Source organism: Myotis nattereri (genome assembly GCF_964212035.1).
Source record: "Myotis nattereri genome assembly, chromosome: 5".
In the NCBI taxonomy this organism is placed as follows: Eukaryota; Metazoa; Chordata; class Mammalia; order Chiroptera; family Vespertilionidae; genus Myotis; species Myotis nattereri.
Genome location: NC_138080.1, coordinates 32,495,909 through 32,515,529, shown reverse-complemented (window position 1 = coordinate 32,515,529; position 19,621 = coordinate 32,495,909). Strand labels below are relative to the sequence as shown.

General features: G+C 51.3%; 1 protein-coding gene across 1 annotated transcript in view; it reads left to right on the top strand.

Moving 5' to 3' along the window:
• The window catches only part of HCN2 (hyperpolarization activated cyclic nucleotide gated potassium and sodium channel 2), a gene marked incomplete at its 5' end in the record, with an annotated part of 29,917 nt that extends 10,329 nt beyond the window's left edge, over window positions 1–19,588 (top strand). The window contains 7 exons of the mRNA XM_081091005.1: window positions 51–474; window positions 1,086–1,247; window positions 2,591–2,809; window positions 3,976–4,122; window positions 15,671–15,911; window positions 16,144–16,308; window positions 18,217–19,588. Coding sequence (XP_080947131.1) covers window positions 51–474; window positions 1,086–1,247; window positions 2,591–2,809; window positions 3,976–4,122; window positions 15,671–15,911; window positions 16,144–16,308; window positions 18,217–18,911 — 2,053 coding nt within the window. The 3' untranslated portion in view covers window positions 18,912–19,588. The remainder of the gene's footprint in view (window positions 1–50; window positions 475–1,085; window positions 1,248–2,590; window positions 2,810–3,975; window positions 4,123–15,670; window positions 15,912–16,143; window positions 16,309–18,216) is intronic.
• Window positions 19,589–19,621: the final 33 nt, after the last annotated feature.

Below are 19,621 nucleotides of genomic sequence, written 5' to 3'. Positions count from 1 at the left end.
GCGCACGGCGTGGGCCGGGGCTCCAGGGCTGACGCCACGCCTCTCCCCAGGTTCTACTGGGACTTCACCATGCTGCTGTTCATGGTGGGCAACCTCATCATCATCCCGGTGGGCATCACCTTCTTCAAGGACGAGACCACCGCCCCGTGGATCGTGTTCAACGTGGTCTCGGACACGTTCTTCCTCATGGACCTGGTGCTGAACTTCCGCACGGGCATCGTGATCGAGGACAACACGGAGATCATCCTGGACCCTGAGAAGATCAAGAAGAAGTACCTGCGCACGTGGTTCGTGGTGGACTTTGTGTCCTCCATCCCCGTGGACTATATCTTCCTCATCGTGGAGAAAGGCATCGACTCCGAGGTCTACAAGACGGCGCGCGCCCTGCGCATCGTGCGCTTCACCAAAATCCTCAGCCTGCTGCGGCTGCTGCGCCTGTCGCGACTCATCCGCTACATCCACCAGTGGGAGGAGGTGAGGGCGCTGTGGGCGGGGCCGTTGCTGCAGGGCGGGGCTGTGAGGGCCCAGGGGCGGGGCCACAGGAGAAGGCCGGCGGGGTTCCAGGCGCAGGAGGGGGGGGGGGGTCACAAAGGCTGCAGTGAAGGGCCTGCACCACAGGGGCTAGAACTTGGGCGTGGTGTGGGGCTCGGTGGGGTCCCAGGGGCCCCTGCAGGGCGGAGCCACGGGCTGTGGTCACAGGGAACACAGCGCAGACTCTTGACACATCTGCGCCCCTTTCCTTCATTCTGCCCTGTAAGAGGAGGAATCCACAGCTCCGTTTGGCAGTGGGGAAACTGAGGCCCAAGGAAGTGAAGTCATGTCCCTGTCCCCCAAGTCGGGACCGCCCATACCCAGTGATGTCACCCCCAGTTCCCAAGGCAGCGACAGGCCCCGAGGGGGGAAGCGGGCAGGGACAGGGTAGCTGGAAGGGGCAGTGGTCCTGCCTACACGCCCTCAGGACATTTCACTAACCAGAAAGGTAGCAGGGCCTCCTGGGAGTGTGGGATGCTGGGAGGGGATTTGGGTCCTGCGGGGCGTGAGGCGGTGTGGGGGGCTCCTTTCTACCTCACTGCGTCCCGCCCCAGATTTTCCACATGACCTACGACCTGGCGAGCGCGGTCATGCGCATCTGCAACCTCATCAGCATGATGCTGCTGCTGTGCCACTGGGACGGCTGCCTGCAGTTCCTGGTGCCCATGCTGCAGGACTTCCCCCGCAACTGCTGGGTGTCAATCAACGGCATGGTGGTAAGGCCCCGCCCTGGGCCACGCCCACCCGGGCCTCGTCCTGGGGACCCAAAATTGTGCCCCTCTGGGGCCAGGAACAGGCAGCTCCTTGATCATTCCAGTGACTATAACAACTTTTGTCACCAGACATAACATCTGCTTACTACCCCCCCCCCCATTGAGTCTACTTTCTAATGTACATCATTTATTCAAAAGAAAAAAAGAAAGAAAGAAATGAGAATGTGGTATCATGGGCCATCCTATATAATAAAAGGCTAATATGCAAACTGACCGAACGGCAAAACGACCGGTCGCTATGATGCGCACTGACCACCAGGGGGCAGACGCTCAATGCAGTGCGCTCCCACAGGGGGAGCTCCGCTCAGCCAGAAGCCAGGCTCAAGGCTGGCAAGTGTGGCAGCGGTGGCGGGAGCCTCTCCCGCCTTTGTGGCAGTCAGACACCCCCTGAGGGCTCCCAGACTGCAAGAGGGCGCAGGCTGGGCTGAGGGACCCCCTACACACAAGTGCATGAATTTTGTGCTCCGGGCCCCTAGTAAAATATAACAATCCATGGAGAGACCCAGTCACCACTTGCTGCCCAGCTGAGATGCCCACTGTTGAAAAGGGCGAGTCTTGGGTGCTCTTTAGCACCACAAGGAGCCTTTCTCCCACCCCTGGAGTGTGGAGCCGCTGGCACTGGTGGGGTGGGTAGCACTCGGAGCTGGGCAGGAGCGGGAGGAGGGATGGGGGCGTTGATGGGCGAGAGACAGCAGAGGGAGCATCCTCAGGCGCGCACCCAGCGCCTGGCACAGCTGCTGGCTGAGGCAGCTCATTGTCTGGCCGGACACCCGGGCATGCTGTCCTGTTTCCTGAATGGGCCCCACTGCCCCCTCCCACAGCCGGGTTAACTGAGGACGGGGCCGGGGGGCGGGGGGGAGAGCATCCTCCTGGCCCTGCCAGATGCCTCCACCCTCCTGCCCTCTGATCGGATTCTGGTGTCCCCGCTCACCGTCCACAGGGTCCCTGAACTTTCACATCCTCTGACCCATTCTAAGCAGAGGCTGCAAAGGGGGGTGGAGGGGGGTGCTCCTGAGCACCCAGGGCCGGACTCTGGCCCCCCTGATCCTCAGTTTCTCCGGGCGTGAAGTGAGGAAGCAGCTCCAGACCTGCTCCTGGTGCTGACTCACTGTGACACGCACACACGTCACATCACCTGCCTGAGTCCAGTTTCTTAGTTGTCCCTGGACATGGGAAGCTCTCCACCTTGGACGCCTGGGGGAGGACAGGCAGCTGGGCCCTGGGGCCAAGGAGCTCCCTGGGGCTGTGAGCACCTGCCCACTGCCCACCTGTGTGTGGCTTTGCAGAATCACTCGTGGAGCGAGCTCTACTCCTTTGCGCTCTTCAAGGCCATGAGCCACATGCTCTGCATTGGGTACGGCCGGCAGGCACCTGAGAGCATGACGGACATCTGGCTGACGATGCTGAGTATGATCGTGGGTGCCACCTGCTACGCTATGTTCATCGGACACGCCACAGCCCTCATCCAGTCACTGGACTCCTCGAGGCGCCAGTACCAGGAGAAGGTCTGGGGGGCCCACCCCACTATTCCTCCAGCTCCTGGTGGGGGGTGTGGGGGCCCCAGAGGGAAGTCTGGAGCCCGGAAGGGACATATGCCGAGGAGGGGGATAGAAGTGAGGGTGTCCAAACAGGGCAGGGCCAGCCCATGAGGCATCAGGGAGCTCTCTGGGAGCAGGGAACACGGGGGCCTCTCTTGGGGGTGAAATTCTGGGGTTTCGGGCTGGCTTGGGGGAGGCTATGGCAGGGAAGGCACTGAGCAGGGTCCAGGAGGACTGGGGTCACTTGCATACGTGCTGGTCAGCCAGGTCTGTGGGGGAGGCCACTGGGGGAGCAAATACGTTCAGCCACTTGGACCTGGCCTCAGGGTTGGGGGAGCCTCCATGCGACTAGTCCAAGGGCCCGGGGACTGGAAAAGCTGAGGGAAAGCAGGTGCTGGCCCTGTAGACCAGCCCTTTCTGGAATATGGCCTTGATGTCTGCCCTGTGCCTCAGTTTCTCTAAGGGCCAAGGGTGAGCTTGGCCCCCACCCCATTGCTGTCCCTATCTATCCTGCACTGCTGCCAGGTGGCTGACCCTGGCTGGGCAGCTGTGAGCACCCCCAGCAGTGCCAGTCGGGTTAGCCGGGTCAGCTGGGCCCAGTGCCAGGTGCCCTGGCTGTCCGGAAGCCACGGCCTCACACCCAAACATGAGCTGGTGCTGCCACCCGCCCACCATCACGGGTTCTGCTGAGCTCAGGGCAGCTGTGGCTGGGTGGGGCCGGAGTGGAAATGGAGCTGGGGCACCCCTGGGGGTGCCATCCTCGGGACAGCAGGGCCTGGCACCTCTGCCACATCCCCTGGGTTTATAGAAAGATCCTGGGGGGGGAGGGGGCACCAGGGTCATAGGCAGAGTTGGGGGTCTCTGGAATGGGGGACCAGCATCTTGGGGGCCTGGGGTCAAGCTGTCAGGGATAGGACACAAGGAGTAACTGCTGTTAGCATCAGCAAAACCCAAGTATTGCACGGGATCCACTTACACGAAACATTTTTGCTGTTGATCTGAAACACAGATGTAACTGGGTGTCCTGTGCCTGTTGTGGTTGTAGTTAAACTTGGGGGCCCATTTAGGCTGAGGCAGGGGTTCCCCGAACAGCAAGCAGCCACTGACCTCGGCCCCTCATGCCGCCCCCACAGTACAAGCAGGTGGAGCAGTACATGTCCTTCCACAAGCTGCCTGCGGACTTCCGACAGAAAATCCACGACTACTATGAGCACCGCTACCAGGGCAAGATGTTCGACGAGGACAGCATCCTGGGCGAGCTCAATGGGCCCCTGCGAGAGGTGAGGCGGGGCCACAGGGCCCTCGGGTTGGGTAAGGTTTGAGACTCCCCTGCTCTCCAGCTCCCAGGCCCCCAGATGAGGAGGGACTGGCCCAGCTGCAATATGAAGGACTCAAGCTGGACTTGTACACACACCAATGTCCCTCCCTGGGCCTCTGCCTCCTGCACTCCCATGATGCCCCAGCCACCCTGGGTCCCTGACCCTGACCCTAAGCCCATACTACTTACCTTGTTTGGGGCTGTGTTAGACAGCGGGAGAAGGCAGAGGAAGGAAGGCTGGAGCCAGTCAGCTTAGGCGGGTTGTGGAGTCAATTCCAGCTCTGCCCCTCAGCCGGTGCGACACCGGGCAAGATTCCTGGGGCAGCCGTGAGGGATGACCACCCACTGGACAGCTTAAAACAACAGGAGTTTAGTGTCTCAGGTTCTGGAGATCACAAGTCCGAGATGAAGGTGTCACAGGGCTGTTTCACTACGGAGCCTCCAGCCAGGGTCCTTTCTGCCTCTTCCTGCTTCTGGTGTAGCCAGCAGTCATGGGTGACCCTGGGCTTAGAGTTGTATCACCCCGATCTCCACCTCCGCTTCCTGTGTGTGTGTCTGTCCTCTTATAAGGATGTCAGTCACTCAGGGCCCACCTACTCCAGTGTGACCTCATCTTAACTAATGACAACTGCAAAGACCCTATTTCAACATAAGGTCACATTCCCAGGGACCCGGGGTTCAGGACTTCAGCATACCTTCTGGGGAGACATGATTCAACCCACAGCACCCACCAAGCAGCTACTGAGCGAGTCTGTGAGCCCTGCACTGTGCGCTCAGGGAGGTCCAGAGGGAGGAGCTTTGGGAAGGACGGGATCACAGAGGGGAGAAGGAGGTGACATCTTGAGGCGTTGTGACCCTGTGGGTATCCCAGGTGGAGGGCACAGCTAGGGAAAGGCCTTGAGGAGGGAAGATGTTTTTTTCTAATGCTTGTATAGTTTCACTCATTTTTATTTTTTAATCTTTATTGTTGAGACTATTACAGATGTCCCTCTTTTCTCCCCTCATTGCCCCCCTCCACCCTCTTCCTGCCCCACCCCAGGCCTTCACCACCCTATTGTCTGTGTCCATAGCTAATGCATATATGCGTATAAGATCTTTGGTTAATCTCTTCCCATCCCCCTCCCCCCTTCCCTCTGAGATTCATCAGTCTGTTCCACGTTTCCATACTGCTGATTCTATTTTATTCACCAGTTTATTTTGTTCATTAGATTTCTTGTTCATTTGATTTTTAGATTCAGTTGTTGATAGATATGTATTTATTGCCATTTTATTATTAGCATTTTTTATCTTTATCTTTTTCTTCTTCTTAAAGAATACCCTTCAACATTTCATTAATACTGGTTTGGTGGTGATGAACTCCTTTAGCTCTTTATTGTCTGTGAAGCTCTTTATCTGACCTTCTAAATGATAGCTTTGCTAGGCAGAATAATCTTAGCTGTAGGTCCTTGCTATTCATCACTTTGAATATTTATTGTCACTCCCTTCTGGCCTGCAGAGTTTCTATTGAGAAATCAGCTGACAGTCATATGGGTGTTCCCTTGTAGGTAACTAACTGCTTTTCTCTTGATGCTTTTTTCTTTTCTTAAATATATTTTTATTGCTCTCAGAGAGGAAGGAAGAGGGAGAGAGAGATAGAAACATCCATGATGAGAGAAATCATAGATCGGCTGCCTCCTGCATGTCCCCCCCCAGGGATCAAGCCCACAACCTTGACCGGAATCGAACCTGGGACCTGCAGGCTGACGCTCTATCCACTGAGCCAAGCCGGCCAGGGCTCTCTTGCTGGTTTTAAGACTTTCTCTTTGTCTTTAACCCTTGGCATTTTAATTATAACGTGTCTTGGTGTGGGCCTCTTTGGGTTCCTCTTGTTTGGGACTCTGCGCTTTCTGGACTTGTAAGTCTATTTCTTTCACGAGGTAGGGGGTTTTCTGTCATTATTTCTTCAAGTAGGTTTTCAACATCTTGCTCTCTCTTCTCTTTCTGGCACCCACATAATGCAAATGTTGATACACTTGAAGTTGTCCCAGAGGCTCCTTACACTGTCTTCATATTTTTTAATTTTTTCTTTTTTTAAAAATATATTTTATTGATTTCTTACAGAGAGGAAGGGAGAGGGGTAGAGAGTCAGAAACATCGATAAGAGAGAAACATCGGTCAGCTGCCTCCTGCACATTCCTTACTGGGGATGTGCCCGCAATCAAGGTACATACCCTTGACTGGAATTGAACCTGGGACCCTTGAGTCCACAGGCCGATGCTCTATCCACTGAGCCAAACCGGTTAGGCAGTGGTTCTCAACCTTCTGGCCCTTTAAATACAGTTCCTCATGTTGTGACCCAACCATAAAATTATTTTCATTGCTACTTCATAACTAATGTTGCTACTGTTATGAGTCGTAATGTATCTGATATGCAGGATGGTCTTAGGCTGTCCCTGTGAAAGGGTCGTTTGACCGCCAAAGGGGTCGTTTGACAGGTTGAGAACCGCTGGGTTAGGGCTTTGCTTTCTGATTGGATGTTTTTTGCTTCCTCATATTTCAAATTGTTTGATTCTTGGAGTTCCCTGCTCTACTGTTGAATCCCTGTAAATTATTCTTTTATTTTTTAAATTATTTTATTTATTTATTTTAAATATTTTTATTTCAGAAAAGAAGGGAGAGGGAGAGAGAGAGATAGAAACATCAATGAAGAGAGATAATCACCGATCCGCTGCTTCCTGCATGTCCCCTACTGGGGATCGAGCCCACAACCCAGGCATGCGCTCTTGACTGGAATTAAACTTGGGACCCTTCAGTCCGCAGGCCGATGCTCTATCCACTGAACCAAATCAGCTAGAGCTGTAAATTATTCTTTATTTCAGTCAGTGCATGCTTAATTTCTGACTGGTCCTTTTTCATATCTTTGACATTCTCATTAAGATCCTTGAAAGTCTCACTAAGTCCCTTGAAGCTCTCATGAAGATCCTTGAGTAACCTTATAACTATGGTTTTAAACTCTATATCCAGTAGTTTGCTTTCTCCATTTCTTTCATTTGTGACATGTTTGTCTCCGCATTTTGGCTGCTTCCCTGTGTTTGTTTCTACGTATTGGGTAGAGCTGCTATGTCTCCTTGAGTTGACAGAGTGGCCTCGTGTCGTAGGTGTCCTGTAGGGTCCAGTGGCTCAGCCTCCCCAGTCACCTGAGCTGGGAGCTCTAGGTGCACCCCTGTGTGGGCTGCACAGTCTTGTTGTAGCTGAGCCTTGATCGCTGCTGATGTCACTGGGAGGAACTGACCTCCAGGCCAATTGGCTGTGAGCACCAGCTGTGACTACAGTGGGAGAGCTGCTGTGCAGGAGACGCCCTATGGAGCAGGACTTGCTTCAGTGGGGCTTTGGTGGTTACTGAGTCTGCCCCTTGAGTGTGTTGTGTGTCGCTTGTGGGTGTGTAGAGTTGTAATCTGGTATGGTCTGACTGGCTCTAGAGCAGTGGTTCTCAACCTTGGCTGCACATTAGAATCACCTGGGGACCTTTTTAAAATCCTGATTTCTGGGCCTCATCCTCCAGAAATTCTGTTTCTTTGTTACTAATGTTGTGACCCCACCCCATAACAAAGAAACAGAATTTCCGGAGGATGAGGCCCAGAAATCAGGATTTTAAAAAGATTCCCAGGTGATTCTAATATGCAGCCAAGGTTGAGAACCACTGCTCTAGAGTCTCCAGGGAGGTGCAAAGTCAGCCACTGCCTGGGGCCACCCGGCAGGAGCTACAGAGAAATCTGCAGATGCCTGCTATTTGTATTGGGCTAGGAAGTGCCCAGGCAAGACCTAGCTGTGAAGCAAAGCAGGCTGGTGCTAGTGCCGGGTCTTTGGCCTTTTATTGTTACGTTTGGGGCATGCTGACCCCAGCTGCAGCTTATTTGAGAGGTTTTAACAAAGTCTGAAGCCTGAGCCAGGACAGGCCGTTCATATAGAAAAGCTGCTGCAAACAGCTTGGATGGGGCGGGTTCTCCGGGAACCACCAGGTGGAGCAAACAGTGTGTTCTAGGCCAGCGTTCACCAACCTTTCGGACCTGACGGGCCACCAGTGGTCCACTGACCACGGGTTGGCGACCACTGCCTAGGCCAGCCGTGGGCAAACTACGGCCCGCGGGCCGGATCCGGCCTGTTTGAAATGAATAAAACTAAAAAAAAAAAAAAAAGACCGTACCCTTTTATGTAATGATGTTTACTTTGAATTTATATTAGTTCACACAAACACTCCATCCATGCTTTTGTTCCGGCCCTCCGGTCCAGTTTAAGAACCCATTGTGGCCCTCGAGTCAAAAAGTTTGCCCACCCCTGGTCTAGGCTGATTGAGACTCAGCTATGGTGCCTGCCAGTCAGCCCTGCGACAGGGGCGGTCTGCGCACAGGAAACAATCCCCATCTGGGAGAAAGCGCCCCGAGTTCCTGCCCCAATGCCAGACAATCCAGTTCTTCCCGGTATGTTTCTGGGTCCCCCAACACCTCCTGGCGCTGGAGCTCAGAGGGATAGAGTTCAACTAAGCTTGTGCACTGGCTCTTTAAGATTTGCACCTGGGTCTCCAGCAGCCTCCCTTGTCACTGAGCCCCAATCCCCACTGGCTGTTCCAGCCCGAAGTCACTGGGAGCCTGGGCTGGGGTCTGGTGTGGGGCTGGGCCCTCCGCTCCTCACAGGCAGCCTCTGCAGGGACGCTGTCCCTCCCGGCTGAGAAGAGCGGTCCGCGGGGGGCGTCGGGCCCTCTGGTTCTGCCCCCCTCCCCTCCTGCCAGTGTCAGAGTGCTTTCTCCTCTGCTCCTCTGGTTGTAAGGCTTCGTTCAGCCAGCTTCCGAGGTGGTTCTGAACGGTGGGTGCTCTGGACTGCAGCTGTAATTGTGATGCGGTCGTGGGAGGCCACAAGTCCAGTGTTTCCCTACGCCACCACCTTCATTCTCCTCATTTATTTTTTCATTCCCATTTCCCATCCCCACCCCTCCGGCAACCATTAACTTGTTCTCAATATCTGTAGTTCTGTTTCTATTTTGTTTTGTTTATTCACTTATTTTTTATTTATTTTTTAGATTCCATATGCAAGTGAAGCAATACAGTATTTATCTGTATTGACTTATTTCACTTAGCATAATACCCATAATAACCATAGACATACATGTCCATTCATGTTGCAAATGGCAAGATTTCATTCTTTATATATATATATAATTGATTTTAGCCCTAGCTGGTATGGCTCAGTGGATAGAGCGTCAGACTGTGGACTGTGGGGTCCCAGGTTGGATTCCAGTCAAGGACACATGCCCTGATTGTGGGCTCGATCCCCAGTAGGGGGTGTGCAGGAGACAGCCGATCAATTATTTTCTCTCATCCTTGATGTTTCTCCCTCTCCCTCTCCCTCTCTGAAATCAATAAAATACACACACACACACACACACACACACACACTAATAAAAGTGTAATATGCTAATTAGACTGGATCGACCAGACATCTTCCGGATGTCTGAATTCCTTCTGGACAAAGCCACGGGGTGGGTGCCAAAGCAGAGGTGGTTAGGGGAGATCAGTCCGTCAGGGGAGCAAGCAGTTAGGGGTGATCAGGCCGGTGCGGGGGAGCAAGCAGTTAGGGGGCGATCAGGCTGGCAAGGGAGGGCAGTTGGGGGCGATCAGGCAGGCAGGCAGGCAAGTGGTTAGGAGCCAGCAGTCCCTGATTGTGAGAGGGATCCCAGATTGGAGAGGGTGCAGGCCGGGCTGAGGGACACCCACTCCTCCATGCACAAATTGTTGTGCACCGGGCTTCTAGTTTTAATATAAAAAACATTAAAAAATAAGTAAAATAAAATTGATTTTAGAGAGAGGAAGGAAGAGAGAGAGAGAAAAACATCAATTGGTGACCTCCTGCATGCGCTCTGACTGAGGATTGAACCTGCAACTTGGCTGTGTGCCCTGACTGGGAATCAAACCTGCTACCTTTTGATGTACAGGATGATGGCTCCAACCAACTGAGCCACACTGGCCAGGGCTCATACTTTTATTTTATTTTAAATATATTTTTATTGATTTCAGAGAGGAAGGAAGAGGGAGAGAGAGAAACATCAGTAATGAGAGAGAATCATTGATCGGCTGCTTCCTGCACGCCCCCTACTGGGGATCGAGCCCACAACCCAGGTGTTGTGCCCTGACCGGGGATCAAACCATGACCTCCTGGTTCACAGGTCAATGCTCAGCTGCTGAGCCACGCCGGCCGGGCTCATTCTTTCATTTATTTATTTTAAAATATATTTTATTGACTTTTTACAGAGAGGAATAGAGTTAGAAACATTGATCAGCTGCCTCCTGCACACCCCCTACTGGGGATGTGCCCGCAACCAAGGTACATGCCCTTGACCGGAATCGAACCTGGGACCCTTCAGTCCACAGGCCGACACTCTATCCACTGAGCCAAACTGGTTAGGGCTCATTCTTTTTTTTCTTTTTTTTGCCAAGTAATATTCCATTGTATATGTAGGGTATCCCCCCAAAATGTATACACACTTTAACAGCTGATAGCTCAACTGATGTTTCTTTTCAGATTTAACCCATTCGAATTAATAATTATTCAAAGAGTGTATACATTTTTTGGTACAACTTGTATATACCACTTCCTTTAAAAAATATTTTTTTTTATTGATTTCAGAGAGGAAGGAAGAGGGAAAGATAGAAACATCAATGATGAGGGAGAGTCATTGATCAGCTGCCTCCTGCAGATCCCACACTGGAGATCAAGCCCGAAACTCAGGCATATGCCCTGACTGGGAATCCAACTGTGACCTCCTGGTTCATAGGTCAACCACTGAGCCACACTGGCTGGGCTACTTTTTTTATCCATTCACCTATGAATGAATACCTAGATTGTTTCTATATCTTGGTTATTGTAAATAATGATGAAATAAACATAGAGGTGCATATGCCTTTTCAAATTGGTATTTGGTTTTTTTGGATAAATACCCAGAAGTGGGATTGCTGGGTCATATGGAAACTCTATTTTTAATTATTTGAGGAACCTCTATTTTCCACAGTGGCTGCGCCAATCTGCAGTTTCACCAACAGGCATAGGGTCCCCTTTCTCCACATCCTCACCAACACTCACTCTTTGTGTCTTTTTTATAATAGCCATTGTGATAGATGTGAGGTGATATATCTCATTGTGGCTTTAATTTACATTTCTCTGATGATTAGTGACATTGAACTTCTTCATGTCCGTTAGCCATCTGTACGTCCTCTTTGGAGAAATGTCTATTCAGGTCTTCTGCCCATCTTTTAACTGGACTGTTTTTTCTGGTGTTAGTTGCATAGATTCCTTATATATTTGTTTTGTTTTGTCTTGTTTTTGTTTCTTTTTCTGTTTATTTTCCCTTATATATTTTGGGATATCAATACCTTATCAGATGTATCATTGGTGATTACCTTTTCACCTTCAATAGGTTGTATTTTCATTTTGTGGTTTTCTTCATGTGCAAAAACTTTAGTTTGCTGTAGTTCCATTTGTTTTCCTTTTGTTTTCCTTGTCCAAGGAGACATACCCAAGGATTGCTTAGGCCCTGGCTGATGTGCTCAGTGGCTAGAACATCAGCCTGCCCACTGAAGTGTCTCAGATTTGATTCCCGCTCCAGGGCACATACCTGGATTATGGGTTCACTTCCCACCCCTGGTTGGAGCATGTGCAGGAGGCAACCAATTGATGCGTTTCTCTCACATCAGTGTTTCTCTCTCCCTCTTCCTCCTGCCCTCCTTTCCACTCTCTCTCTGAAAAGTAATGGAAAAAATATCCTCAGGCCCAGCCGTTGTGGCTCAGTGGTTGAGCATTGACTCATAAATTAAGGGGTCATAAGTTCGATTTTCCATCAAGGGCACATGCTCTGGTTGTGGCCTTGGTCCCCAGTACGGGGAGAGCAGGAGGCAGCCAATCTATGTTTCTCTCTCATCGATGTTTCTATCCTTTTCCCTTCCTCTCTCCCTAAAATCAATAAAAGAACATATTTAAAATTAAATAAATAAAATATTTAAAAAGAAAAAATATCCTTGGGTGAGAATTAACAACAAAAGATTGCTAAGACCCATGTCAAAGAGTTTACTGTTTTCCTCTAGTAATTTTTTGGTTTCAGGTCTTATGTTTAAGTCTTTAATCTGTTTTGAGTTCATTTTTGTATATACTGTAAGATAGTGATCCAATTTATTTTTTTATTATTTATTATTTAAATCCTCACCTGAGGATATTTTTCCATGATTTTTAGAGAGAGTAGAAGAGAGAGGAAAAGACAGAGAGAAAAGTCGATGTGAGAGGAACACATTGATTGGTTGCCTCCTGCATGCGCCTGCCCAGGGTCTGGCTGGGGGAGAAGTCTGCAACCAAGGTACGTGCCCTTGACCAGAACTGAACTCAGGACCCTTTGGTCCGCAGGCTGACACTTTATCCACTGAGCCAATGGGCCAGGGCAGAAAGTGATCCAAATTTAACTTTTTTTTCATTTATCTGCCCAGTTTTCTCAATACCACCTATTGAAGAACCTGTCTTTATCCCATTATATATCCCTTTTCTTCTTTATCCTACATTAATTGGTCATATAAGTAAGGATTTCTTGGCTCTCTATTCTCTTCCATTGATCTACTAGTATATGTCTGTTTTTATGCCACTACCATGCTATTTTTTAAAAAATTAAATGTATTGGGGTAACATTGGTTAACATAATTACATAAATTTCAGGTGAACAACTTTATTATATACATCTATCCTAGAGGCCTAGTGCACGAATTTGTGCACTAGTGGGGTCCCTTGGCCTGGCCTGTGGGATTGGGCTGAAACCAGCTCTCCAACATCCCCTGGGGGTCCCAAATTGTGAGAGGGCGCAGGCCAGGCCGAAGGACCCCACTGGTGCACGATCAGGTACCTAACACGGGAGGTTAGCCAGCCAGGAAGGGACAGCAGGAGGGCTCCAGGGCATATCCAGCTCATCTCACTCAGGCCTAATTGGCCAGACCCCAGCAGCAAGGTAACCTACCGGTCTGAGTGTCTGCCCCCTGGTGGTCAATGCACGTCATAGCAACTGGTTGACTGTCTGCCCCCTAGTGGTCAGTGCACATCATAGTGAGTGGTTGAGCGCCCTTAGCATATCATTAGCATATTATGCTTTGAACGGACAACCAGACGACAGGTCACTTAGCATATTAGGCTTTTATTAGATAGTCTATTGTGTGCTCACCACCTGAAGCCTAGTCTCCCACCACCACCATATATTTTACCCTCTTTGTCCTCCCCCACCTCTTCCCTTCTGGTAACCACCTTCCTGTTGTCTGTATCAATTACTTTGTTTTATTTGTTCATTTGTTGCTTTTTATTTTATATCCAACATGAATAAAATCATATGGTTCTTATCCTTTTCCATCTGACATATCTCACTTAGCAAGGTACTCTCCAGATCCATCCATGTTGTTGCAAATGGCCATACTTCATCCTTTTTATGGCCGAGTAGTATTCCATACCACCTCTTTATCCAATCACCCATCAAAGGACACCTAGGCTGTTGCCATATATGGCCACAGTCAACATAGGGATACATATATTCTCATGACTAAATGCTTTCAAAATGTTTGGGTAGCCCTAGCTGGTTTGGCTCAGTGGATAGAGCATTGGCCTGCAGACTGAAAGGTCCCGGGTTCGATTATGGTCAAGGGCACATGCCCAGGTTGTGGGCTCAATCCCCAGTGTGGGGGCATGTAATGATTCTCTCTCATCATTGATGTTTCTATTTCTCTCTCCCTCTCCCTTCCTCTCTGATTAAAAAAAAATTTTTTTTAAGTTATAAAAAAATTTTTAGGGGGGTAAATACCTGGAAGGATTGCTGGATCATGTGGTACCCCTATTCTTTTTGAAAAATAGGTATTTTTATTGCTTTCATAGAGGAAGGGAGAGGGAGAAAGAAAAATGTCAATGATTGGCCACCTTCTGCACACCCCACACTGGGGAACTAGCCCCACCCTGGGCATGTGCCCTGTCCGGGAATCAAACCGTGACCTCCTGGTCCATAGGTCTACAACCACTGAGCCATGCGGCTGGATGTCTTTCATCCTTAGGATAGTGAGGTTGTGAGGTTTTCTGTCTAAGAGCGCACGGTATGTTCATGTTTCCTTCAGTGCCTTCAGGAGCGTTCTCCAGTTTCCCTTATATAGGTTTGGACATGGCTTATTACCTTCAGGCCACATTTGTTTGTTTAGCTCTTTATGCTGGTGTAAATGGGATCTTCTCATCCATTATATTTTCTTTTTTTTTTTAATTAGAGAGGGAGAAAGAGAAACATTGATTTGTTGTTCACTTATTTATGCATTCATCGGTTGATTCTTGTATGTGCCCTGACTGGAGATTGAACCCGCAACCTTAGTGCATTGGGAAGATGCTCTAAGCAACTTCTAAGCCAGGGCTCATCCATTATACCTTCCCTGAGAAGTTACTGTGTGTGTATACAAAAGCTGTTGATTTTAAGGTGAGTTTTCCTTTTTATTGAAATACATCGTAGAGAAAACTCATGTCGTAAGGGCACTCGATGTTGTATAAAATGAAATCCCCATGTGTCACCCAGTTCAAACAGGAAACATTTAAGTCTCCCAGCTTTTTTGTCAAGGTTAACTGTCAACCTGACTTCTTCCATGTTGGTTTATTTTAATGTTCTTAGTTTTTTTAAATTTATTTTTATTGATTTCAGAGAGGAAGGGAGAGGGAGAGAAATCAATGATGAGAGAATCACTGATTGGCTGCCTTCTGCACACCCCCTTGTAGGGATCAAGTCTGCAACCCAGGCATGTGCCCTTGACTGGAATTGAACTCAGGACCCTTCAGTCCACAGGCTGACGCTCTATCCACTGAGACAAACTGGATAGGGCTTCGTTTATTTTTCTATCACTTGCTAGTATGACTAACTTCCATTATAGCTTTCTATTGATTCCTGAGGGTTTTTTAGGCAGTCACATTAAAGGAGATAGTTAAGAGATAGTTTAATTTTTCCTTTCCAATTTTTATGTCTGCAATTGCTTTTTCTTGTCTCATGGCCACCATTGCCAATACAGTGGTAAATTATAGGGAATAGTGTATGTATTTTCTTGATCCATTCTTTTTTTTAAATATATTTTTGTTGATTTCAGAAAGGAAGAGATGAAAACATCAATGGTGAGAGAATCATTGGCTGCCTCCTGCAGGTCCCACACTGGGGCTTGAGCTTGCAACCCGGGCATATGCCTCACCAGGAATGGAACCCTGATCTCCTGGTTCATTGGTCAATGCTCAACCACTGAGCCACACTGGCCTGGCTCTCGCTCCATTCTTTGGTGGCAAAACCTCTAGTATTTTTCCGTTAAGTAAAAGGCTGGCTTTCAGGCTTAAGTGTTAAACCCATTTCACAGACGAAGAAACTGAGGTGAAACAAGTCCCAAAGGTAGATTGAGATGGAAGCAACAGCTCAAACTGTATCCTGATGTCAACCCTGCCTCCTGCCCCTACAGGAGATTGTGAACTTCAACTGCCGGAAGCTGGTGGCCTCGATGCCACTGTTTGCCAATGCTGACCCCAACTTTGTCACAGCCATGCTGACCAAACTCAAGTTCGAGGTCTTCCAGCCCGGTGACTACATCATCCGCGAAGGCACCATTGGCAAGAAGATGTACTTCATACAGCATGGCGTGGTCAGTGTGCTCACCAAGGGCAACAAGGAGATGAAGCTGTCCGATGGCTCCTATTTCGGGGGTTAGTGTCTGTGGGACCAGGGAACAGGCAAGATAAAGCTGGCCCCTTCCTGGGGAGGGAGGGTTATGTGGGGAGGCCTCGAGGTGTCGGCAGGAAGGACCTCTGACCAGAAGGGCCACATCAGCAGAGGGTGGGCTAGACCGTGTTCAGGGCAGCTGGGCGCACCCTAGGGATGAATGGGTGCAGCTGGGTGTTGCCCAGCCCCTGAGGTGCCTCCCTTGACTATACACAGAGATCTGCCTGCTAACGCGCGGCCGGCGCACAGCAAGCGTGCGAGCTGACACCTACTGCCGCCTCTACTCACTGAGTGTGGACAACTTCAACGAGGTGCTGGAGGAGTACCCCATGATGCGGCGGGCTTTCGAGACCGTTGCCATTGACCGCCTGGACCGCATCGGTGAGTGGCCCTGGCTGTGGTCCTAGGAGAAACTGTGCTGAGATGGGAGGTGGCGTGGCCTAGATGACCTGCAGGAAACTTGATTCCGACTGGCTTTCTCCCCTGGTCAAACACAGCCCTGGTTTCCCAAGGAAGGAAGAGTGTGGGGTGTTGCCAGTTGTGCAGAACTCTGATGATTTGGCAAACACTTGCTGAGCACCCACCGTGTGCCAGGAGGTGTGGCTGGAGGGCCGTGAGGATGCCTCTGGCACTGCCCTCAGGAAGCTCGCACCATAGAGGGCATGTGGGAGGGGTGGGGCTTCCTGGAGGTGCTAAGTGGGAACCAGCATTAGTAGGTGTTGCTAGGATGAGAAGGCCTGTCCTTTACACATGGATGCAGTATGTGAAAGGGCCCTGAGGTGAGAAAGAGCCTGGAGTCCAGAGAGCCAGGGAAGCTGAGAGGAGGGAGGCTGGGGAGGTAGGCAAGAACCCAGGCACACAGGGCCTAGTGGGCAGGGGAGACATTTGGACTATAAATCAGGAGCAATAGGGAGCCACAGACAATTCTAGGCAGGGGAGGACCTGACCACATTTGTATTCTACAGGGTAGACAGGTGGGTGGTACATAGTAGCCTTGGGAGTAAGGTGCAGTGGAGGGAATCTCAGCAATAGTTGGGATGTGGAGCCCTCAGGACGCTGCCAACTAGAGGCAGAGATAGTGGCCCTTGCTGCTATTTGTGGGAATAAAGACAATGGCTGAAAAGGCAGGACTGGATGGGGCAGAGAGGGGTTAGAGGGAGGACTTTTCTGTATACAGAAAGTGCTCGATACATGTTTATATACAAGACACTCAACAATTTGCTCTATACAGTAGGTATTTAACATATTTGTGACAGGTGCTTGGACTTATTTGCTATATACAGCAGGCACTCAACACATGCCTACTATATGTTACACACTTGGCACTCTGGCTGTGAACAGGCAGGTATTCTGGGTATGTTGCTGTATACTACAGGTGCTCAATACATGATTGCTACATACAGGAAATGCTCCATGTATGCTGGCAGTCTACATAGGTGTCTCATACCTGCTTTATGTATGCAGCAGGTGCTCTTCGCTTGCTACACACAATAGGTGCTTGATTCCTGTTTGTATATAGATCATGCATAGCTGCTATATACAGGGGTCCTCAATTTTTGCTTCCCATACACAGCAGACACTTGTACCATCCCTTTGTATACAGGAGGCTTTCAAATACACACAATAGAGCAGGGGTCCTCAAACTTTTTAAACAGGGGGCCAGTTCACTGTCCCTCAGACTGTTGGAGGGCCGGACTATAGTTTAAAAAAAAAAAATGAACAAATTCCTATGCACACTGCACATATCTTATTTTGAAGTAAAAAAACAAAACGAGAACAAATACAATATTTGTATTTGCATGTGGCCTGCGGGCTGAAGTTTGAGGATCCCTGCAATAGAGAGTAGGTGCCAATACCTGCTTGTTATGTGCAGGAGGCACTCAATATACTTATCACTGTATGCAGGAGGTGCTCAGTAGTGCCTGCGGTATGCTTTGCATACAGGCTATAGAGTAGGTGCCCGATACATGATGCTTGGTGTATACAGGAGGCATTCGCTATACATCTGTGTAAGTACAGGCTGTAGAGAGTAGGTGAGAATACCTGCTGGCTGTATGCAGGAGGCCCGCAATACACACAGGTGTATGTGTACTGGCTCTAAAGAGTAGGTGCCTGACCTGCTTGCTTTATGCAGGTGTTCTGTGCCTATTGGTTGTAGTGTTGGTGCCCAATACCTGGTTGATGTATGCAGGAGGTGCTCAGTACGTGCAGCAGTATGCCTACTGGACACACCCGCTCACTGTATGCAGGCGGCGCTCCCCTGTGCACTGACATCTCCCCTGTCCCCAGGCAAGAAGAACTCGATCCTGCTGCACAAGGTCCAACACGACCTCCACTCAGGCGTGTTCAACAACCAGGAGAACGCCATCATCCAGGAGATCGTCAAGTACGACCGGGAGATGGTGCAGCAGGCCGAGCTGGGCCAGCGCGTGGGCCTCTTCCCGCCGCCCCCGCCGCCGCAGGTCACCTCGGCCATTGCCACGCTGCAGCAGGCCGTGGCCATGAGCTTCTGCCCGCAGGTGGCACGCCCACTCGTGGGGCCGCTGGCACTCAGCTCGCCCCGCCTTGTGCGGCGCCTGCCCCCGGGGCCTGTGCCTGCTGCCACTGCCTCACCAGGGCCCCCACCTGCTGCTAGTCCCCCGGGCGCACCTGCCAGTCCCCGGGCACCACGGACCTCGCCCTATGGCGGCGCACCCTGCTCTCCGGCTGCACCCAGAGCCGGGCCCGCACTTCCAGCGCGCCGCCTGAGCCGCGCCTCGCGCCCGCTGTCTGCCTCACAGCCCTCGCTGCCCCACGGCGCTCCGGGCCCCGGCCCCGCAGCTTCCGCGCGTCCAGCCAGCAGCTCCACGCCACGCCTGGGGCCCATATCCACCACGCGGGCCGCTGGGCCCAGCCCGGACCGCAGGGACTCGGCCTTGCCCAGTGTCACAGGAGGCCTCGACCCGCTGGACTCGGCGCGCTCGCGCCTTTCGTCCAACTTGTGACCCTCGCTGCACCGCCCCACGGGCCCGGGTGGGCCAGGGGCGGGGCCTTCATCCAAACCAAAGCCATGCCATTGCGCTGCCCCGGCCACCCACCCCAGAAGCCATAGAGGAGACGTAGGTAGTTGTAGTCGGACGGACGGGCCCCTGCCGTCCCCCCTCATCACCCTGCGCCCACCCACATTGCCCCCGCATCCCGGTGGTAGCCTCACAGGCATGTGAGGGGGCTCCCTTCACCTCGGTGCCTCAGTTTCCCCAACTGTGAAACAGGGAGGGAGCCACCCCATGGCCGAAAGGAGATAGCTGTGGACTTCCGCCCACCCCCACCCTCGTAGCTGGCCCGCTGTCCGATGAGGATTCTGTTTAAGTGCAATACTTGGCCTGCTGGCTTCCCTGCTGCCCACATCGCACTCACGCAATAACCGGCCCCGCCCCGTCCATGCGCGCCCTGCGGTGACCTCCCTGGAGTGGGCACACGCAGCACCCTCCAGCACCCAGCGCCCGGGGGTCGGCAGTCCTGGCTACACCTGGGTGTGGGGGCAAGGCTGGGGATTCCCCACCTTTGTGATGAATGTACTGACTAGCCGAGGCAGCAATGCTCCCACCACACCCCCCAGGCCCCACTAACCTCCACACCCCCATTCCGCGCAATAAACGACAGCATTGGCGCCCAGCCTGCCCGCATCTGCTTGCCGGGAGCCCACAGACGGCAG